Source organism: Poeciliopsis prolifica, unplaced genomic scaffold (assembly GCF_027474105.1).
Source record: "Poeciliopsis prolifica strain line A6 unplaced genomic scaffold, Auburn_PproV2 SCAFFOLD071, whole genome shotgun sequence".
Taxonomy (NCBI): Eukaryota; Metazoa; Chordata; class Actinopteri; order Cyprinodontiformes; family Poeciliidae; genus Poeciliopsis; species Poeciliopsis prolifica.
The window spans coordinates 278,186-300,862 of record NW_026562446.1 but is presented as its reverse complement, the minus strand read 5'-3'; the positions used below and the strand labels follow the sequence as shown (position 1 = coordinate 300,862).

The following is a 22,677-nucleotide window of genomic DNA, read 5'->3' as shown; positions in this document are numbered from 1 at the left end:
TGTTTTACCCCATTTTGCTGGTTAATATATTACTTTTATTAGATATTTAGGTCCAGATTATCATAAAATTTGATATGTTTGCCAGTAAAAACTAATTTTTGAGTTACAAAAGCATAGCCTTACATTTTCAAGTTTGATTTAAAGGTGCACTGATTACAATTTTCTGTCTGATCATCAATCTTTAAAGATCCTGACTTGGCAATTCCTATTTGGACAGAAACCATTAAGAGCAAATGGGGACAGTGTCTGATTTTAGACTTTTATGGAGGAAGATCGATTAGCTTCACATGTAAATATCGGCAGATCGGCAATTTTACAAAATTAATGTGGCAGTATTATGTAGTGTCATTTTATACACAATGAGCTAACTGTTACCTTTGATGGTTTTAAAAGTGCTACGTGTAACAAGTATGACTTAAAATATATTTAATTAGTAATGTAACGCCTTAAAACTGGGCTTCTGTCTTTTTAAGAAACTCCTGCTCTCTGAAACTCTGCCTTTATTAACCCTTTGACAAAGCGTCTTTTACCACTGTCGCTCTGAGAAGCAGCTCCTATAATGAGCTCAGCAGGTCTTTGCTAATTGCTTCTGGCTAGTCTGAAGGAGCTGGGTTTAGAAGGCGGGGCTAGGTCCACCCAGGCGTTTTGAACGCATGAGCATAAAAACACACGTTGTGTTTACGTGAAGCTGATCTGTGTGTCATCATGGCGTGTGTGTGCGTGTGCGTGCGTGCGTGTGTGTGTGTGTGTGTGTGTGTGTGTGCGCAGGTAGCTGTATCCAGTGGGGAGGTCGGCTCGACCCGGGGAGGCCAGAATGAAGTTCGCCCAACCCTGGGGACGCCAGAGGCTGTCTTTTCTCCTGGAGAAGGCCGCCTCTAGGGAAGCCCAGACGTGGAAAAGCTACGTGGCCAAGAAGCCCACCTCCCAGGTCAGGACGGCGCCACTGCAGAAACTCCCAACACGTTTCTAGAGCAAATGTCTCCAGAAATAAGGCAAAACTAACTTACAAGTTAGTTTTCAGCAAGAAATCGGAGCTTGTTTTATTTAAAAACGAGACATTGTTACCACATTATTAGTGAAATAATCTGATTTCTTCATTAATATTTAGGAATTATTGACTTTATTTCTTGCTGGAAAGTTGCTTGTAAGTTAGTTTTCTTCTTTCAGGTGTTTTAACACAAAAACTGTTGAAGTAACAATAGCAGGACTTCAATATATTTTTAATAAGAAATTACTCAAGTAAAGAAGTATTTGGTAAAAAAGTGATTCTATTACTGAATAACTGATCAAATATTTAAAAATTACATCATCAGATGAACCAAAATATAAAGTTAAGTAGAAATGTGAGTATTTTAAGGACCAAAATGACAATAATTTATAAAAGTAACAATAAATAAGGCAATAACTTTAACACTTGAAGTTATTTCAGGGTGTGTGTTATTTTTCATTTATTGGGAAGAAAATCCAGAAATTTTGCTCCAGTAAGAGCAGAAATACTTCATAATAAAAGTACCCAAAGTACAGTGTAGTAAAAATATTCCTAACAGTTCGTTTATTTCAAAAACTGAATTTATTTTAAATTTGGTTTCTGACTGGGGGGAAATCCGCCGTCAGAGATTTCCCACTGTGGAAACTGGATGTTTCTGGCTTCATTCTGGATTTTTACGTCACTGATTTCAGTTGGTTTTTAGGGGAAAACCTGAACGACGTCAAAAACAAACTCATTTCTGCTTTTTCTTCCCTTTCAGTTATGAAACGGCAAAAAGTGGGAGGCGTTGACTCTCTCTCTCATATACATGCAGATACATCCATATGCAGGTCAAAGTCGACTTTGGTCAAAGTTTCTGTTTGTTGTTTTTGACTGAAGGAGAAATGCAGACAGCGGCGGCCATGTTGGAGCAGCAGTCAGTTTTGTGTTCATAAATTTAACTTTATTAACTTTTGCAGAGGCACCAAACCTCCAGGTTCTGAATAACACATTAAAACATTAGAGTTAGCTGCTACATCTTTAGCATTGATATGCTATTTTGGGCTAGCATAGCTTCGCTGATAGGCTAACTCCTTTTAGCAGAACTTGGAACACACCAGAAGTCTTTTCTGGCGACCAATCAGATCATTTTCAGAAGCAGAAATTAAAACCCAGCGGACAGAGCGAAGCTTTTCCCATCGCTGCTGTTAGCGGACGTCGTCTGTGCGTCAGATTTACGGGCGTACCAGAAACGCGCAAATACAAATGTTCCACCCAAAACTTTTACAAAATACAAAAGAAAATTAAATTATTTGTGTTAAATTTTTAATGTGTTAATTAATTAAAATTAATGTGTTAAAATGTTTCCCTGGAGTTTAATAATTAACAGACATAATGAATTTGTCAATTTATTTGGATCCAGAAATGGAGGAGAGGTGAGAGGGAATCATTTTATTTTTCTTCTGTCTCTGTCATGTTTTCTTGTATTTTATTTCGACTTGAGTTTTAGTCATTCTGTTTGTGCAGCTCGGTCCAGTCAATAGCTGCTGTTTCTTTTAAATAGATTTGGTTTAGGAATCGAAAGCAAAACAAACCAACATTCCAACCCAGTTTCTAATTATTAAATGCCATAAATACCATCCATTCATTCACCGGTTTATAAAAAACCAACCAACCACAGAGAATTTTATCCTTAAAAATGTGTTTTATTTTGTTTCCTCGCGTCTCCTTGAGTGACGTGTTTCCAAAGCGTGAGGTTAATGTTGCGAAGCGATTGTTAAACTGTTGACAAATTGTTCGGTTGCTCCGGTCACGTGAGTCTGGGTGGCGTTTCGACTCAGCGTTTCACAAAAGACACAAATAAAACCTGCTGCTGTGACACACATTCAGGAAGCAGCAGAAAGACTGAGTCAGAACCAACCAGCTGACAGGGTGTGTGTGTGTGTGTGTGTGTGTGTGTGTGTGTGTGTGTGTGTGTGTGTGTGTGTGTGTGCTGCAGCACGATCAGCTGGTCTCACCCTGTTGGCGCTTCGTCACCTGTTTGTTTGAGACGTGTTGTCAGATCCTGGACACGCCTTAATTCAGCTGCTGGTGCAAAACACAGTCACTAAATTCAAACTTCTTCCCCTGTGGTTTGTTTGGTTTTAGCTGCTCAAAAAATAAAAATACAATCTGAATATCCTTGAAAGATACTAACATAAAAGGCCTTCAGTGTGACTTTAAGAAAACAAAAGAACATTTTCTAACTTTTTCGTTCTCAACTGTTTTTTCGGCCAAATTTTCAGCATTTTTTGATTTGTGACTCAACGGCCGAACAAAATCATTTCAAGGTACCACAAATGGCCCCTGAGCCACACTTTGAACACCCGTGTTTTTCCAGATCTCGCTCTTCGCTTCACTTTGTTTACATCCATTAATAAAGAAAGCGAAGCTTCATTTGACCTTATGACCCCACAGAGAGGCTTCTTCCTGGTGCTTGAAATCCTTACAAGTTCTTGAAAATCCTTGAATTGAGTTTTTAAGGTTTGGAAAGAGCTTCTTATTCAGACTAAAAGATCTTATCTAACATTTGATTAAAAACGTTACTTACAGTTGAAATCAGACATTTTTATACATCTGTTAAACAATAAAACTTTATTCTTTTTAAGTTAAATCTAAACTTTTATTGTTCAGTAAATTTAGTCCAATTATTTCCATTTGCAAAATGTCTGAAAACCTGAAGAGAACATTTATTTTAATTTTGAACATTTACTGTTAACTTTTAATTTGCTTTTATTTTATATGTTAAGTCAAATGTTGAAATCATTTTGTTTTGTTAAATTTCTGGTTTTACCATAAAAATACTTTAATAATAACTCTAATCGCACTTCCTGTAAAATAGTTTCAAAGCTTTTGAAGTGGCCGTTGTGATGGTGACCCGTTTTCCCGCTCTCAGGATGCAGACGTCTCCCCGGCGCAGCGGGACGAGGCGGTGCGCTGGCTGACGGAGCTCCACGGCCGGCTGCAGCTCTACCCGGAGACCCTGGTGTTAGCCGTTAGCATCCTGGACCGCTTCCTGGCTCCCATCAAGGTACCGAGACAACAACCTGGTTCTGGTTCTGGTTCTGGTTCTGGTTCTGGTTCTGCCACCTGACACAGGCATCAACGTCTAATCAAAACAATATCACCCATAACTAATCTGTTTTAGCAATTCAGCACAAAATCAAAACTTTTTTCCTTCCACTCAACTTTTCTGTTGACTCAGTGAAAGAAAACAAACTGGATGTTTAAAGCAGAAACTTTTCCATGTTATGAAACATTAAACTCTGAATACATAACAACTGACAATTCTGATTTTACCAGGGCTGGTTTCATGTGTTTTTCATCGATCAATCGATTGATTATTTGTTCTCAGGCCCGTCCAAAGTACCTGCGCTGCATCGCCGTCGCCTGCTTCTTCCTGGCTGCCAAGACCTGCGAGGAGGACGAGGTAAACGCCGCCTTGAGCCAGCGCCGCCGCAGGACCCTCAGGGAGAGGCTCACCGTGTGTGTGTGTGTGTGTGTGTGTGTGTGTGTGTGTGTGTGTGTGTGTGTGTGTGTGTGTGTGTGTGTGTGTGTGTGTGTCAGTGTGTTCCCTCTCTGAAGGAGCTGGTTGCCTGCAGTAACTGCGGCTGCTCTCCGTCAGAGATCCTGAGGATGGAGAGACTCATCCTGGACAAACTGGACTGGGACCTGCACACCGCCACCGCGCTGGACTTCCTGCACATCGTACGCGTCTGACACACACACACACACACACACACACACACACACACACACACACACACACACTTAGAGCTAAAACGATTAATTGATTATCGTTACTAATCTTATTGATGCAGAGGAAAATTAAATCTGACTTTTCTTAACATTAAAAGCAGAAAAATGTTTGAAATCTGATTTCAGTAACGATTCATAAAAAGATTAAATTGCGATTCAGTTTTAGTTGTTCTCGTTAATCACATCTTGTTATCTAAATTCTAATCAGATAGAAATGAATCCATTTCATTTTGATTAATCTGTTCACTAAATCAATATTGTTGCAGTTCAGGCAGCAAAATGTAAAAATGAATTTAATTTATTTTTTATCATATTGCATAAAAATACTTGAGCAGTTAAATGAAAAAAATCTTTGTTTACGTCTGAATAACTGATTATTCAGTTAATCACTGATTAATCGTCTGAATAATTGATCACTAGAATAAATTTCATCCTTTGGTTTCTTTAAACTAAAAGTTTTTTCAGTCTCTGAAAATCAAAAATAGTTTATTGAAGGGAAGTTAAAGTTGTTGTGACTCAAATTATTCAGTTTATATGTCATAGATTAAAGTAGATGACAGACATTGATCCTCGTTTTGATCCATGGAGTCGTTTCTGAATCGGCTCAGCAGTGCCACCTGGTGGCAGGAAGTGTGAACAGCTGTGATTTGTGCCTCAGTTCCACGCGATGGCGACGTCGTCTCGCTCCGGCTTCCTGGACTCCGTCGGGTTGAACCGCTCCCAGCACCTCGGCCTCCTCACCCGCCGCCTCTACGCCTGCCTGGCTGACCACGCCCTCATGCAGGTGGGCCGCCGCCGCCGCACCGCCGCTTCCTGTTTGTGCGGCTGGTTTCTGACTGGCTGTGATCTGATCTGCAGCTGAGGGGATCCATGCTGGCCCTGGCCCTCATCAGCCTGGAGCTGGAGACCTGCTGTCCTGATTGGCTGCCGCTCACCATCAACCTGCTGAGGAAGGCTCAGGTGAGTCCAGACAGGACAGGCGGAAAGGTCAAAGGTTAAACCTTTATCGGGTTTCACCTGGAAGATAAATGGACTCAACCAGAACCAGAACCCGGTCCCAGGTTCTGAATCAGAAACCATGGAGATTAATTTCAGATGTTTGGATCAATTTGGAGGAAATAAGTAAAAAAAGATTTTATTCCCTAAAATGTTAAATATATGTTAATAAATCTCTTTCCTCACTTGTCCTCTACTATTCTCTCTCTCTCTCTCTCTCTCTCTCTCTCTTTTTCTCTCTCTCTCTCTCTCTCTGTCTCTTTTTCTCTCTCTCTCTCTCTCCCTCCCTCCATCTTCTCCTCTATCAGTTTCATCTGTTTAGCTGCCTCTCAATGTGCCTGACTAAAATCATTCCCATCTCAGTCTGAATCCTCCAATCAGAGCCGTCGTCATTAAATCTCGCCGCTGTGAACCCGCCTGCATCACCGTGGTGACCAGGTGTAACTCTTCCTCTCCGCTCCTCTTCCTCAGGCGGACAGCTCGGCGCTGATCCGCAGCAGAGAGCTGGTGTCACGCAGCCTGTCCACCCCCAGAGCTTCCCTGCCTCCCAACACCGTTTACATCTTCCACCCCCTGCAGCTCGCCGCCCCGACCCGCCGCCCGCCGGGTAGGTTCCCTCCAGAACCGGCCGGGTCCAGAGGAACCGCCAGAACCAGCCAGGAAAACTGGCTTACAGCCACAAGTAGCACGATGTCTGGAAAAAATACAAATATTTATTCAGACGATGAACTAAATATTTGGTCTAATCTATTATTTAGTTTATTAACAGATTAACTGATTATTTTGACTCTTTTGTGTCTTTTATGGCCACAATAAATCATTTCAGCTCTGATTCTTTACATGATGCGGTGAAAGTTGCAGAGGGAGTGAATGTGGTTCTTCTTGGTCTGCTCTGATCCAGGGACCATGGAGACGTCCAGGGACCAACCCGACCCGACGGCGGCGGCGGCGGCGGCCGGAGAGGAGAGCAAAGCTCCGCCCCCTTCGCCAAAACACCTGAAGCAGCTGCAGAAAGTGACGCTGCGCTGCAAGGCCTCCACCAAGCGCAAGGTGAGGCGTGGAGCCGCGACCGCCGCCACGATAAAGATCCACTCTCCTTCAAACCGTTGTGCTGCAAAATGTTCCGTTTGTGCTGCTGTCATTCTGAAGATGCTAAAAAGCTAAAAAAATAATTTAAGTTAATCTGCATCGATAATCCCTGCTGACCTGGATTCTTTTTTATCTGAAAAAATAAAAAATGTTGCTGCACAAATAATGGACACTTAATGAGCAATAATTCATTAGATTTGTAAATGTGGACTAGTTGACCTTTGACCTCTGGAAACATCTGCAAAATGATGGCAGCACAAACGTTTCACTGCGGTTAAAACGCGCCGCAGCATCAGAGCCTCACTGACCTCCGCCCGCCTCCAGGTGGAGCAGATGGACGTGGACGATTTCTACGACGGCATCAAGCGCCTCTACAACGAAGACGTCACCGCCGCCGTCCACGAGGGGGCGCCGCCCGCAGCGGGGGGCGGGGCTTACGGCGGCGGCTCCTCCCCCTGCCCTCCTCTGCAGCCGGTCGGCGCCTCGTAAAAAACGGATCCGTTCAGCTGGAACTGAGCGCAGCTCCCATCAGCCCCTGCAGCTGGAAAACAGAGCAAAAAAAAACTAAACATCCAAAACGTAAAAAAAAATCTGCTTCTGATGTAATTATTCTGTTTGTTTCACACAAAAAATATTTAAACATGAAACTTCCTGAAACACCTGAACGCGTCGCTGAAGCTTTCACCTGATCCAGTTTTCCTGTCTGCATGTTTCCTCCTTTCTGTGGTTCCTAAAATGCGACGACTCAGAGAAACTCGGTGCCATTTCTTCATGTTACATTTAAAAAGCTTCCAGCTGCCAAAAGCCGGTTTTGTTTCTTCGGTTTGTCACCTTGAAGCGAATGCATGAGAAACGTTTCGTTGCTTTGAGGCCGTTTGGTTTTTCTGAACAAACCCGACCAGCGATTCTCCGGTCATCATGGAAGCTGCTGCTCCTCTGGACAGACGTCCGTTTCTCCTGGACAGACGTCCGTTTCTCCTGGACAGACGTTCACAGAGACGATATTCTCTCCCGTTTTAACTTTGTTGAGATGATTTTTCCTCAGTGTAAAAAGCTCTGTTGTTGCTGCTGCAGCTGCTGCTGCTGCTGCTGCTTCAGGACCCTGATCACTAAATAAAGACCTACAACCAGAGTCCTGCTCTCCTGCTGCCTCATTCGGACCTAAATAGACCAAACGTAACATTACAGGTAACGTTAGAGCAAAATCACAGGAAGAGTCCAGCTTCATGTTGGTCCATTTAAAATGGAAGGAGCTGTTACACCTGAAACAGCCACCAGAGGGCGCATGTTCCAACCACCTGAAGCATGGAGGTGGACGTGTCATGGCTTGGGGATGCAGGACCAGAGCGTCTCTAATCTGACGCTGAAAAATTATCCATAACACACCAGTAGGTTCACCATTGGCCTAGTCAAAGCCCAGCTCAGTCTGAGTCTTGAACCTTCTTACTGAAGGTATTTCAGTAAAGTCAAACTTTTTCCCTTTCCAGAAAGCATTATTTTGTTTAATGAATAACTCTTAAGATGTTTATTTGCAGTTAAATCATTTTCTCACCCAGAAACGTATAAAAAAAATGAATTTTGAAAGATTGTATTTTTTCACAACTGCAGCTTCGTGTCTCCACAGCAGCAGAAAGAAAACTAGATAAACGATTCAAAAATACATTTCTGCTGATGGTTATTTTTTTATTTAGCACTTTAGCATTTTTGATAACTTTGAATTTTTCAGTATAAATTCAAAAACACTCATTTATTTTCTGTTTTCTAAACTTTCAGTTGATTGAAATTCAAATTTTGTGTTGATAATTTGATTATAAGATTTATATTCATGCTCTTCTATTGTACAATACAAGATTTGCAAAATAAGAGTTAGAAAAACTGTAAATCTAAAAGCGTTGGTGAACGGTCTATTCAAAGTAAATTCGCTTCCTGATGCCAAACCATTTAGGTAGAAATGGAAAAGCAACTTTGGGTTAATGTAGCTGTAATAAGATGATATGTTGACAAACCAACATGGCTAAGTTTAGCCCTGTAGCATTTCCATTTACTGAAAACAAATGTTGGTGTAGCGCCTTAGCTAGTTTCTGCTAAGTATGCTGGTAAAGTGCTTAGCATTAGCTACTGCTAAATACCATGGCGGTAAAGCAATTTTGTTTTAACCTCTTATAAGCTAAGCTGGTGTAGCGTTTTAGTGTTAGCTAGTGCTAAATAAAGTGTTAGGGTTATGGGTAGTTTTAGGATTAGCCTATGCTAAATAGTGAAATGTTACACCAACATTGAATTTAGCATTAGCTGAATTAGTTATACATTTAGCATTGTGTAACAATGTCAAGTTAAAATGTGTAACATTTTAACTTTAGCTTCTGCTAAATACAATGTTGTGTGTTTAGCAGAAGCTAATGTTTGTTTAGCGTTTTAAAGCTTTTATTCATGGTGAGTCCTTTATGATAGCGCAACTAGGCTTTTAGCCTTTCAGTGAGCTCTTTAGCCTTTCAGCTAGACTTTTAGCCTCTTAGCCTTTCAGCTGGCCTTTTAGCTTTTCGGCTAGCTTTTCAGCTAGCCTTTTAGCCTTTCAGCTAGCCTTATAGCCTTTCAGCTAGCCTTTAGCCTTTCAACCAGCTATTTAGCCTTTGAGCTAGGCTTTTAGCCTCTTAGCCTTTCAGCGAGCCTTTTAACCTTTCAGCTAGCCTTTTAGCCTTTCAGCTAGCCTATTAGCCTTCTAGCTAGCTGTGCCTCCCACTGTGTTTTGCGTCATGTTATGTTGTGACTGTTTTCCTCTCTTGGATGAAATCAGTCGGATCTTTAGCCGTTTTTGTTCAGGTGTTTGTCGGAGACTTTCAGCCTGCGGTTTTTCTAACAAGTTCATCCCTCAGAGAATCTCAGCAGCGCAGAGGAAAATAAAGATATGAATGAAATGACTGAACTACAAGGTTCAGAAAAGAAATAAAATATTTTTATTATTTCATCCAGATCCAGTTCAATCCGACCAGAACCGTTTGGGTTGCTAATGTGACAAGGAAAAGACTGGACAGTTTTATAATCTTTAGTGTTTTGGACTTTGGCTGCTTGTTTCATCGTTTTCAGCCTCCAGTGATTCATTCTGGTTTTAAAACGTTGTTAAAGTCGGAGGAGGAACCAGAAACTTCCTGCTTGCTGCGTTTGTTCCTCTCTGCCCACGTTTTCAGTCCCAGTGAGATTTTTAAGAGATTCTTCTCATTGTTTGAATTTCACAGAAGTTTCCATGTTTTCTGCAGTTTTCAGTTTGTTTTTGCTTCTCCATGACTTGCAGAGTCTCGTTGACAGCAGAAAGTAAAACCTGAGAGTCGTTTTCCTCCGTTTGGTTTCTGTCCTCCTTGTTTTTCTGTTTCTGTTCCAGGAATTTGATGCTCTTATCAGAAAAGCTGCAAATCTTCATGCATTCCAGTCGAAATCTAATCTGAAGTCTGTTTATCCTGCAGAAAGAATTTCATATTTTCAAAGTGTTTTTTTCTTAGTGATGGATTAAAAACTGGGTTTTGTTTTGACAGAATCTATCTGACCAGTTATTTCAGCAGAATCACATCACGATTCTTCAGGCCTGAACCTAAAAACAGAACTTTCTGACTGATTTGTGTTTCGCATGTTGGTGTCAAACAGGTTTCTGAGCAAACAGCCGGCAGGTTGTCGGTACCAAACCCAACAGGTTGTCGGTACCAGACCCAACATGCAGGATGACACATCGGGGCGGAGACGGCAAACTGGAGAGCCAGGCTGTTTTATGAACACAGACTCAAATATTTATTTGAAATTACATTCAATTTAGTTTGTTGATAATGTGGTACACTAGTGGAAAAAATAAGTACAATTGTGATTAAATGTTTTATTGGGCTGATAGTTGCTACTGGGCTTTATGTTTTTATCGTTTTATTTATTTATTTTTTTGTTTGGCCATGTGACAAAGAAAACAAAAGATAATATGATTTTCTCTGGTTTCTAAAAGCCAGAATCCTGAATATTGGCTGAAATTCTCAATCGGTTCATTCCTGGAGTAAAAATAAATTGATCAATAAACATCATATTTCAGCAGAAATCATGTTTTTCTCAACAAAAACAGCAAATTGTGACTGATTATGATGAACTTTGTGTTTTAAATTAAAACTCCCATGAAATACCAAATTAAACATAAATATTCTTTTTATTTGCAGACCAGGAATTGAACCTACAACTCTCTGGATGTTGCAGTTTTATACTAAACAGAGGATCAGGAAGTTTTTTCATTTATAAAAATCAAAGTTTTGTCCAATTTAGCAGAAATGCCAACAGATCGAGACGCATCATTTCCTGTTGGGTTTCCACAACAAAAATATTAAATTTACACAAATTTCACATATTTCTGACTCGTTTACATATATTTTTATGTGGAGAGATCATTTCAATAACTTCCAGCAAATAGCATAGAGCAAGCGCTCCTTCAAAATAAAAGCACATAAGTAAAAGTTTGGCCACATTTAGATTTTTTCAAAAATAAACAAAACCATTTTAAAACCCAACAGATATTAATTTCTCTCTCTGAATTGAAAGGGACATGAAATATGTTTTTATTATTTATGTATAAAATCAGAGCTGAAACCTGAGATCAAGACGACGGGGGATTTTCCTCCCACATCAGACCGAAACATGGAAGGTGAAACCGTCCTTTGTGTTCAGCCGCTGCAGAAACTAAATGTTACAGTTAGGAAGGGGCGGAGCCTCCAGACCGAGACAAACAAATCAACAGACAGATGAATTCAAGAAACATATTCCAGATGATTCTGGATTCATTTAATGAAAACTTAGTCAGTTCCAGGGGAAATACAATAATATATAAAAAAGCATAAAAAACAAGTTTTGTGACAAAATCATTGATAGCTTAAGAATGCATGGAAAATTAAGTGGAAGGAAAAAATAGGAAATCCAGTAAAAGGCCCAAACCTTTACATTGGCACCGTGATATTAAAGTTTATGATTTAAAATGTTTCTTTAATGGGATTTTTATTTCATTATACATTAAAGTTTAATTATGTTAAAGTAAACTATAAAGTTTAATTTATAGGATTTAGTTTTTTCTATTTTGTACATAATTTCATGACTTAGCCATGTTAGCTGAATCTAGCATGTTGGAAAACATTAACTAACTTTAATAAACATAAGCTAAGAGGCTAATAGCATAAATGCTATCAATGTCATGTTAATACTCCAATAACATTTTTATCTGTTTCTTTAATGTATGTTCATAATTTTATAGCAAAAACATTTTCATGTCTTTTTCTGCGTTTAATCATCAGGATCAAACGTTAATTGGATTTTCGTCAGTTATTGTCATGTTTCCATTGATTAGAGAAGAATTTTAATAAAGTCCAAACATCAACAGGCTTTTTAGAGCCTGGATGTTAAACTGCTAATATTAGCTTCAGTAAGAAACAGTGGAAATAAAAGTTGTGCCCGTTTGGCTGCCTGCGTTCGGGGCGGCAGGCAGGAACACGTCTGTAACAGCAGGGCGGCTCAGCAAACCGGTTCTGGTTCTGGTTCTGCTAAAACCGATGCAGCGATTTGTGCTTCAGCAGCGCAGCGATGGACGACGACCTGCTGACCTTCACCATGGCGCTCAGCGTCTGCGGCCTCTGGCCGGAGGAGGCCGAGGAGAAGTGGTGGCGCAGGTGGCGCTTCTGCTTGGGCGGCTTCGGGCCCGGGTCGACGTTCTCGGGGCCGCGGGTCAGCGCGGCCTTCGGCGGCGCCGCCAGCAGCTGCAGGATGTCGGGGATCGGTCGCTCAGGTACTGCCAGGCCTTCTTCCCCGCCGTGTCCCTCACCTTCACGTCGGCGTTGAACTTCTTCACCAGCAGCTGGATGACGTTCTTGTGGTTGTGCATGGCGGCGATGTGGAGGGGAGTCTGACCCGCCGTCGACCTGGCGTTCACATCGAAGCTCAGGCCTTTCTGCTGCACGCCGTACCTGAAAGCAGAAAACATTTATAGGAAAAACAAGAAAATGTTTCACTTTGAAAATTTTTTATTCTGCTAGAAAAAAAAAGCATTTTCAAATTAATCTCCAAAATTTTCTAGAAAAAACTAAAAAATTTCTGACTTTGAAAAGTAAATATTTCCCAGAAAAAATTCTGAAATTTTCTGGAAAAAAATTAAAATTTTTCAGCGTGAAAAGTTGGAAATTTACTTGAAATTTTTGACAGAAATTTGACAGAAAGTTTGAGAGCAATCTCTGAAATTCTCTAAAAAAAAATTTATTAGCTAGAAAAGAAAATCTGAAATTGAGATGAAACAGATAATTTAATGAAAATGTTCAGAATGATTTTTAAAACCCTCTAATGATCTAAATAATCTATAGAATAATTGATTCTAACAGCTGCAGCTCGATGGCTGAGGAAATATTTCTAACGTTGCATTAGCATGCTGACGCTGAGCCAAGCCAGATTCCAGCGTCAAACTGAAAGCGGCTGCAGGACGCAGGCGTCCCGGCCTGTCGACTCACCCCAGGGTGTTGATCACTCGGTGGTCGCCATGTTTGGCCATCCAGTGCAGAACCGTGAAGCCGGAGATGAAGTCCTGCCGGTTGAGCAGCGAGGAGTCGGACCTGAACAGAGCGTAGATGTCGGGCCAGGCACCCGCCGCTGCCTTCACCATCCAGTGGTGCTCCTGGGGCTCCAGAGGAACCGCAGACTGTTGGCAACAGTCACATCCAGACTGTTAGCATCAACAAGGCAACGAGCCATAAAGACTCGACAAGAAAACTTTATATGAAGTGGAAAAATAAAGGTTAAATACGACCCAGAATGCCCTGCTCTGTACTCCACTTTCTGCTTTTGGAGCAGTCTATGGTCCGCTTGGCGTTCACATATGCCTTCAAACTGAACCAGGGTTCACTTCAGCTGGACCCAGACTGAGGTTGGCGTTTTGGGTCTGAACTGGACTAAGCAGGCAAACGAACAGGACTTGGATTAAAGCATATCCAGTGTTAGTCTGACCTTTCCAGCGTTGTGGGAGTGAAAGCTCTTCCTGGATTCCTTCCTCCCGCCCTCTGAGGCGTTGGGGCTGGGGCATCGCGGCGGCGTGGTGGAAGACGACAGCGACGAGGAGGACAGGTGGTGGGGAAGACTCAGCGAGGACGAGATCCGGTGCAGCCGTTCCAGTCTGGCGTCCTCCGGTCCTCCACCGGCTTCCTCCTGGTCCAGGTCGGTTCCCAAGCTGCGGCAAATCCGGTTCCTCAGCCGGCTGCTCATCCGCCGAGCCGCCGGCGAGCGGAGCTTCACCCGAGGCGAGTCGATGGAGCTGCTGCTCGACTTCATGTCATCGTAGAGATCATCTACAAGACAGGAAACTTTAGCTTCACTAAACCAAACAGACCTGCAGGGTTTAGATGAGCCACAGACTCATTGCCTCTGATCTGCAGAACCTGAATGACCCAATTATTCTACAGGTGGTGCAGCAGAGGCTCAGCTAAAGGTTTCAGGACACCGGGCCTCCAGGCACCCCTGCACCAAACACATTAAAACTATAGCAGAAGCTAAAGCTAAGCATAAAAAAATCTATCCCAACATAAAGCTAGCCACTCAAACACATTGTAGAAGTAGCAGAAGCTAACGCTAATCTGCCAAACACATTAAATTTAAGACAACAATGACGGGTCTCAACTCGGACCTGTGGACTGATTGAGGGACGACCCTCTGGACGCAAACTGCTGGTTGTCATTCAGATGGTCGCTGGACAGGAACGGCTGCAACTTTCCACTGGGAGGCGACTCGTCGTCGCAGAGATTCCCCATCGACTGATGGAACGGCATTTTCAGGTTGGAGCGACGGGCCGGAGGCTCCGGCTTGGTTCTGTTGGACTCCTGCAGAACTTCCAGAGAAGCCGCAGGTTCATCTGTTCATGGACGACACAAACAGTTCAACGGATCACTGAATATGTCAGGAAAACCTTTCGCATAAATCGGCACAGACGTTTCAACTGTTTGAATAAAAACATTAGCCAGTGAAAATTCAAAATGGCCACCATGGTGTCAAAGAAAGTTTATTTTTGAACTAAATTTGCCCATCAATGAATGTTTCTGGTGTCAAATCATCCATTAAATCATCCTGACAAAAGATGGCTGCCAAAGAAAATGTATTTCAGAACTAAAATCTCAAATTATATATATATGTATATATATATAAATCATATGTACAATGCATAATTTATCAGTAGTTTTTGGCAGTGGTTGGCACAGCTAACCAAAACGTTCGGCTCACAATATAAGAATTGTAGCTGTGCTAATGCTAAATCACCAAACATTAAGCTAACACTCCACTGCTAAGCACATTAAAAAATCCAAGCAGAAGCTAATGCTAAACTGCTAAACATATTTTTAAATATTAGCAGACACCATGCTAAACACATAACATTCATCCAAGTCATGGCAATAACGGCGGCCATCTTGAAAAATGGTTGTTATCCTGAAATTAAAGTGGCTAATAGGAAACAGCAGTTTTTTGTTTGTATTCACATATATTATTTTACAGTAACATGCAGAACTAAAATAAGTCAAATGAAGAAGAAGGCTCTGCTGGACCTGCTCTGAAGGTTCTGGAGGACCCGGACGGAGGCCAGTCGCTGACCGATGACCTCACAGCCGACGATGACCTCACAGCCGACGGCAGGTCGAAGACGTCGCTCTGGCTGGACGACAGCCTCTGGTTCCGTTTGGGCCCGACTGGTTGAGAGGTCTGAGCAGCAGGTCTGTCATGGTGGCGTTCCATGGTGAATTCTGCTTCCAGAGGCAGACTGCGTCTCATGGAATCCACAGGTCCAGGTCCAGGTCCAGGTCCAGGTCCAGGTCTGGACCTGGACTCTGAGGGGAATCGAGATGCCAGAAGTTCAACGTCTGAGTTCTGGATGTAGATCTGAGGAACCTTATTCCCTGAGGAAGAGGAGGGAGGAACCGCGGGGTCTATGACACTCGGTGAGGAGGCAGACATGGCCCTCGCCACGTCACTGAGAGGGGCGTTCAGGGCCCGCTGACCTCCTGCTGAGCCACGTCTGATCTGGACATCCTCCTCTTCTTTGTCGTCATCCTGAGAAACGGCTGATCTGTAGCTCTGCCTGTATCTGAGGTGGCGGGCCGGAACCTGATGGAGCTGAGGAGCGGGTTCATGTCCTCCAACGGGTTCTGGGTCCTGAGGAGGACTCTGCTGTCCTTTGGGGGATTCAGGAACGGATCCTGGAAGGAGATTTTCTGTTCCCTACGTAGTTCTGGACTTTTGGGAATCTGCTGTCCATGGAGAGGTTCCAGATTCTGGGGGACCTGCTGTCCTTTAAGAGGTTCTGGGATTCCAGTATTCTGGACTCTGGACCGCTGTCCTTAAGAGGTTCTAGATTTTGGGGGACCTGCCGTCCTTAAGAGGTTCAGATTCTGGGGGACCTGCTGTCCTTTAAGAGGTTCTGGTATTTTCTGATGTACCTATGTAGTTCTGGACTCTGGACCCGCTGTCCCTTAAGAGGTTCTAGATTTTGGGGGACCTGCTGTCTCTGGAAAGGTTCCAGATTTTGGGGCACCTGCAGTCCCTGGAGAGGTTCTGGGTTCTTCTCATGTACCCTATGTAGATCTGGACTCTTTGGGTTCCACTGTCCCTTAAGAGGTTCTTGACCCTGGTGGACCTGCTGTCCCTTAAGAGGTTCTTGACCCTGGTGGACCTGCTGTCCCTTAAGAGGTTCTTGACCCTGGTGGACCTGCTGTCCCTTAGGAGGTTCTGGATTCTGGTGGACCTGCTGTCCCTTAAGAGGTTCTTGACCCTGGTGGACCTGCTGTCCCTTAGGAGGTTCTGGATTCTGGTGGACCTGCTGTCTTCTGAGAGGTTCTATGTTCCTCTCAGGTTCTGGGGGACCTGCTGTCAAAAGACACTCTGGATTCTGGGGGATTTGCTGCCCACTGAGGTATTCAGGTATTGGATCCTGATAAGGAATCTTCTGTCCTCTGTGTAAATCTGGATTGGAATCTGGAAAATAGATTCCCCGTCCTCTGATATGTTCTGGAACAGGGTCGTAAGACATTTGCTGTCCCCTAAGAGGTTCTAGATTCTGGGGGATCTGATGTTCACAGAGATATTCTGGAATGGGATGCTGATAAAAGATGTTTTGGGCTTCTGGGACAGGATCCTCAAAAGAAATGTCCCGTCCCCCAAGGTGTTCTGGTATCTGTTGAGGAGCCCGTTGTACCCTGAGAGGTTCTGGATTCTGGGGGACCTGCTGTCCCCTGCGAAGTTCTATATTTTGGGGAATCTGATGCCCACTGAGGTATTCTGGAATGGGATCTTGATTATAGACGTTCTGACCTCTGAAGGCTTCTGGGACAGGGTCTTGATAAGAAATCTCCTGTCCCCTGCGGTGTTCTGTTATCTGCGGGACATGATGAGGAATCCAATGTCCTCTGAGTGGTTCTGGATTTTGAAGGACCTGATAAGGAATCCGTTGTCCCCTGAATGGTTCTAGATTCTGGGGGACCTGCTGTCCACTGAGATATTCAGGAAATGGATCCTGATGAGGAATCTCCCATCCCCTGAGGTGTTCTGGATTTTGAGGGGCCTGATAAAAGCTCTGCTGTCCTCTCGGTGGTTGAGATGTGGGAGGTTGAGAACCTCTCAGAGGAACTCTGCTGGGGTCCTGATAAAACACATTCTTTCCTCTGATGGGTTCTGGGACACGACTAATCACATATCCTCTTGGATCCTGGTGTGGGGGATCCCATCTTCTGTTGGGGGCTGGGAAATGACTTTGATGAGGGACCTGCTGTCCCCTAACGGGTCCTGGAAACTGGTCCTGATAGTTACCAACATGTCCTCTGAAGGGTTCAGCGATGCGGTTCTGATGAGAGGTCTTCTGTCCTCTGACGGGATCTGGGGCGTGGTCCTGACGGCTGACGATACATCCTTTATTGGGTTCCGAGATGGTTCCCTGATTTGGGGGATCCCACCTTTCACCGGGGTCTGGGGCGTGGTCCTGACGGCCGACGATGTGTCCTCTGACGGGCTCAGGAACGGTTCCCTGATGGGGTTTGTCCATTCTTCTGGACGGCATATGGGGGGTGTCTTGTTGCCTTCCAGTGGGTCTGGGTGTGAAAACATGTCCTCCAACAGGTTGGTAGTCCTGTCCTCTGATTGGCTGTGGACAGCGGTTCTGATGGGGGGCTTCCTGTCCTCTGATTGGCTGTGGAATGAAACTTTCTTCAGGCATTTCCTGCCATCTGATTGGCTCAGGGATGAAGTCCTGATGTCTCTCAGCTGGACCAGGAGCAGAATCCAGCCGGTTCGGTTCCTGAGTTCTGCTCTGATAAGGAATCTCTGAAAGTTCTGGGGCCCGGTTTCGTACCTGGACGGGTTCTGGACTCGGGTCTTCCCTCTGTGTCTCCACTGCGATTCCAGCTGCAGGCAGGGCGGATTCCGCTCGGCGTCTCCGACCGGACCCGGTTCGGCCGAGTCTCTGCCCGAACCGTGCACATATCCCCGGTACCGCTTCCTGAGGATCACGGTGGAAACCCCGTCGATCTTCGACACGGTTGCCACGGAGTTGACGAAACTCTTGAAGCGGTCTCGGTTCCCGACGTTGTCCGGATTGTCCCGAAGGAAGGGCAGAAAGTGGGCCAGCAGTTCGGTGTTCTTCGCCGACCCGCCGCAGCGCTGCAGGAAAACCAGAACCTCGTCCTGAGTGAAGTCTGTAGCCATGCTGGTTCCGTCCAGGTTCTGCTCGGCTCAAAGGTCGGGCTGCTGTTTCTGTCAGCGGGTCTAAGCCCCGCCCACCGCAGGAATTTAACCACAAACTCACCTGCTGCGTTCCAGCAGGTGACCCGGATGTCCAGCAGACTCACCTGGTTGATCAAACACAGGATTTTATTAAGAAAAAGAAACATTTGATCAATATTAAATTGATCAGAAAATGGATCAATTCAAAGCTCATTTTTTTCTTTCTGCCACATTAAAGTTTGTTTCTGTTCTGATTTCTATGGAGTGCTGACAGTGCCACAACGTGAATATTATTTACACACTAACTTCATCATCAGCTTGTGAAATAACACTGTTTATATCAGTAATCTATTAGATACATGGATTAGTTTTCAGTCATAAAATATACATTTGTATTTAATATTTATGTTGTGAAATATCATGTTCCTTTCAAAATAAAAGAAAAATCATATTTGATTCATGTTTTACAATAGAAACTGTTTAAAGTCAGAATTTTTCACAGAATGTTGACGTTGCCCGACATCAGTGAAGCTCTCATGTTTTTCCAAAATCAAACTTTGAGTTTTTTTCAAACTTCACTGAATAATTTTCACCCTGGAGTCTAAAATATTCAGACGTTCAGTTTTCATTTAAACTGCGTTCATAGTAAAAACTTCATGTCCACAGAAACACTGAATGCATCAAAACTGAAGTATTTTCTCTGGTTTCTGTTCAATCAGAACAAAGAAACCTGAAACATTTCAACATTTTCCTTCTTTAAAGCCTCACATCTCCAACATTAAACAGCAGAAACAAAATGGACACATTGACCCAGCAGAAGCTGCTGAAGGTCAAAGTTCAGGAGATTTTATGATACAAGCTTTAATTTTCAGTTTGTTTGGAGTTTAAATTTAGGTTTCGTGGCTCTGCTGGATCCAAACTCACCATTTTATGATTTTATAAGAATCTACATCACTTACTTCAGACAACATTTCAATAAAGATCAGATTATATTCAGATCATACTGTTTGAGCCCGGGGTGTCCAAACTGTGGTCCCGGGGCCGTTTGTGGCCCTTGGGTTGATTTTCTGCGGCCAATCAAAAATGATTCAAATTTGTCCCGTTGTGCAGGCAGAGCTTTCATTTGTAATCAGGGTAAAAATTGTGATTTTATAACCGAAAAGTAAATGAAACATAAACAGATGAGCTGAAAAAGTGCTTTTATTGAACAAAACTTCAGGCGGAGATTAAATAAGGAGTCGTGTTTCTGAAACTCATTTCACAGCTGGAGGAAAACGGAGGAGTTTCAACAAGTCAGTTGCGCCTCCTGCTGGTTTTCTGAGATTTTCTAGATTGTGGAAAAAATCCTCTTGGAGGTGAAGGAACTTCTGTGTCCAGGTTTCCTGTTGTATAAAATTAAATATCTTTGGGAACCATTTTATAATTCCTCTTGTTTTATTTACTTCAGAACGGACCAGAATTTGCTTACAGGTGATGATAAAACATTTAAAACATGCCAGTGTGAGACGGTGAAGGTTAAAAAGCTGGGAGGTTTTGTCTCTTCCCGGTTTTCCGGCCGGTTTTCCGGCGGGTTTTCCGGCCGGTTTGCGAGCGTTCAGCCATGAAGCCGTTGGGAACTGGAAACAGTGGTCCGACTGCTACAAAGTGCAATGAGCTGCGTTCAGAAAGAGCGGCGGCGGCGTTACGGTGCTGATGTCAGACGCTCCTCAATGTGCGTTAAGGTGAAACATGTGAGTCCTTCGGGTTTCGGGGCGGTCCGTTTTCCTGGAGGCTGGCTTACCTGTGCGGGAGCAGAGCGCGGTTTTACGGACGCCTTTGCTGGAAAACGTGGCTGAAGGTTCGATTCTTTGCAGACGACTCTGTTCTGTCTTTGGACCTTGTTTTGTCCGGTCCTAAGAACGAACGGACCTGTTCAGGTCCCTGAAAGCACCGTTTGGGTTGTTTAAGGACAGTCGGATAAAAAACTAGATATGGACGTGTGGATCTATCTTGTTACATCACAGTGATGTCACAGCGGTGGACCTGATGGAGTGGGCGGGGCTTAGCGGCAGGCTTGGCGGCAGGCTCTCGGCGAGTCGCGCCAGCTGCTCCTCCCGCTGCCGGATGAGGTCATCGAGCTGGCGCTGGCGAATCAGGAGCGAGGGTTTGGCGCTGACGAAGCGGCGGTAGTCGTGGAGTTGTTCTTCGGTGAGGTAGCCGGTCAGGATGGCGGTGACGACGCGCTGCCGCCGGTCCAGGTTCTCCTTCAGGTCCCGCGCGTCTTCGGTTTGACGCAGGAGCAGCGAACGCTTGTGATGAAGGGAGTCCTGAGGAAGAGGAGGAGCAGAGAAGTATCTGTTAGCTCATGTCTTTGAGCTGTGGACCGGCCGGCCACACATTACATGCGTGGACAGCTTGCCGTACGTCTCACCCTCTCCTCAGCAGCGTCTTCAGTCAAACCTCCGTCTCTGTCCAGGGAAAGCAGAGACTTGTCCACCCGGGTCAGGCGGCTGCACAGAGACAGCAGCAGGTTGACGATCCTCTCCAGGTCTCCTGCAGACAACGGCGATGATCAGCTGATGACTGGACCCCGCTCTGACCTTTGACCTGTCCCTGCTTGTTGCCTACCTGTGAACCTGCTGTATTTCTCCTTCTCATTGGCTTTCAGCTGCTGCTGGATCAGCGCCTCCATGCCGGCGCCCGCAGCCTGGTGGCGCCGCTGCTCCTCCGCCAGAGCTGCCTTCTCCCGCCGCATCGCCGCCACGCAGCGCCGCAGGGCCTCACACAGCTCCCCCTGGTGGACAGGAGGACAAACATCACATCGTTTTAAATAAAAACTCTCGGGAAAAGTAAGTGCACCCTGTGGTTTGTTCAGCTCTTGGTGTTTAAATTGTGTGCTGAGGATTGTATCTCTATATTTCTGAGCAATATTTTGATATTTTTGTGTAAATATTTATGTTAATTCTTCCATTTTGGGCCTAAAATCATCTCAATGCTGCCCTGTATGGGCAGCATTGAGAGTTTAATTAACAGCTGAGTTTTCCTGTTGATAAATTAAAATAACTTTACGAAGAAACTTTTCCAGAGGATTATTTGATGTTTTAGTTGCTGTTGCTGGACAGCGAGGCGTTTACCTTCCTGGCGTTGACGTCGCTCTCGTCGTCATCGACGTCCGTCTCCTTCGTTTGGGCCGAACTCTGATCACCGACACCGACCTGCATCCTGCAGAGGAGAAATAAACGCGTCAATAACCCACAAAATGATCTCAGTTTATACATAAGAACAAAAGTAATTTAGATTTTCTGTTTCCACACAACTGCAGGTTCTTTTCTGCTAAAGTTATAGATATTTTATTTGACAAAAAATGAAAGATTTTTACCCCTGAAGACAGAAAATAAAATGAAAAATTAAATATAACCTGAAATTAAAGAAATTAATTAAAATTATCTAATAAATAATTGATTATTCAAAAAAATATTTTAATACAAAACAAAGTGTGAAACATTTATTCAAAAACCAAAGAAATATCTCATAAAGTAATGTTCTCACTGCTGTTTTTATATTTAATTGCTGATTACATAACTATGGATGCATTTATTTGTTTATTTACAATATAATATTAATATGGATCAGATCTGTGCAGTTCTCCTGTGTGGCCACTAGGTGTCAGTGTTGACCAGCCCTCCGGTTGAACTCGCTGTTAAAAGAGACAAACTGAGTTTTTTAGCTCTGATCTGGGGTCATTTCAAGGTCAAACTGCGTCACCGAGCCTGAAAATGTTGAAGGAAACTCTGAGTTTGGTTTTAAGGAGGATATTGAGCTGCTGGGAAACGATAATCAGGTTATCCTGGTCTTTCCTGCTGATGCCGCCTCAGACAAGCCAAGACAAACAGGCGGTGACCTCCAGGTCACCAGGCCGCCTGCGGAGCGTCGTCGCTGTATCCTCACGCTGCACTTACAACGAGAGAAGAAGGTTTCATCTCCTTCAACCTCTGATTGGGAAGCAGTAAATGAAATGTGACATTCCTTCTCTGAACACCGAGTTCATTACAAACAAACTTTTTTAAATTAAAAACAAACTTCACGTCTCAGACTCTTCAGGCGGCCAT

At 43.8% G+C, this 22,677-nt stretch overlaps 2 protein-coding genes and 1 pseudogene across 2 annotated transcripts; 1 reads left to right on the top strand and 2 right to left on the bottom strand.

Annotated features, from left to right (window-relative positions):
• Positions 1–768: 768 nt before the first annotated feature.
• LOC129352052 (cyclin-I-like) lies at positions 769–7,346 on the top strand. The gene is made up of 9 exons (XM_055020854.1): positions 769–928; positions 3,903–4,037; positions 4,362–4,436; positions 4,574–4,714; positions 5,424–5,549; positions 5,624–5,725; positions 6,233–6,368; positions 6,663–6,811; positions 7,175–7,346. Exons 1-9 carry the CDS (start codon positions 815–817, stop codon positions 7,337–7,339), a joined length of 1,143 nt encoding a protein of 380 aa, XP_054876829.1. The 5' UTR covers positions 769–814; the 3' UTR covers positions 7,340–7,346.
• A 5,129-nt stretch (positions 7,347–12,475) lies between these two features.
• LOC129351979 (uncharacterized) lies at positions 12,476–16,167 on the bottom strand. Its single transcript, XM_055020825.1, has 5 exons — positions 15,427–16,167; positions 14,517–14,741; positions 13,844–14,181; positions 13,351–13,538; positions 12,476–12,816 (listed from the first exon to the last, which is right to left on the bottom strand). The coding sequence occupies exons 1-5, from the start codon at positions 15,830–15,832 to the stop codon at positions 12,579–12,581; spliced, it is 1,395 nt and encodes a 464-aa protein (XP_054876800.1). The 5' UTR covers positions 15,833–16,167; the 3' UTR covers positions 12,476–12,578.
• A 3,604-nt stretch (positions 16,168–19,771) lies between these two features.
• Positions 19,772–22,677, bottom strand: part of LOC129352048 (protein Shroom3-like) — a 36,265-nt pseudogene continuing 33,359 nt past the window's right edge.

What these genes read in the sequence shown, in the direction of transcription:
- LOC129352052 (XM_055020854.1), top strand. Translation starts at nt 815, where the DNA reads ATGAAGTTCGCCCAACCCTGGGGACGCCAGAGGCTGTCTTTTCTCCTG. An exon ending in GCTTCCTGGCTCCCATCAAG is followed by an intron (nt 4,038 to 4,361) that starts GTACCGAGACAA and finishes ATTTGTTCTCAG; the next exon opens with GCCCGTCCAAAGTACCTGCG. An exon ending in CGCTGGACTTCCTGCACATC is followed by an intron (nt 4,715 to 5,423) that starts GTACGCGTCTGA and finishes TTTGTGCCTCAG; the next exon opens with TTCCACGCGATGGCGACGTC.
- LOC129351979 (XM_055020825.1), bottom strand. Translation starts at nt 15,832, where the DNA reads ATGTCTGCCTCCTCACCGAGTGTCATAGACCCCGCGGTTCCTCCCTCC. An exon ending in CTCCAGAACCTTCAGAGCAG is followed by an intron (nt 14,742 to 15,426) that starts GTCCAGCAGAGC and finishes GTCCATGAACAG; the next exon opens with ATGAACCTGCGGCTTCTCTG. An exon ending in CGAGTGATCAACACCCTGGG is followed by an intron (nt 12,817 to 13,350) that starts GTGAGTCGACAG and finishes TTCTGCTTTCAG; the next exon opens with GTACGGCGTGCAGCAGAAAG.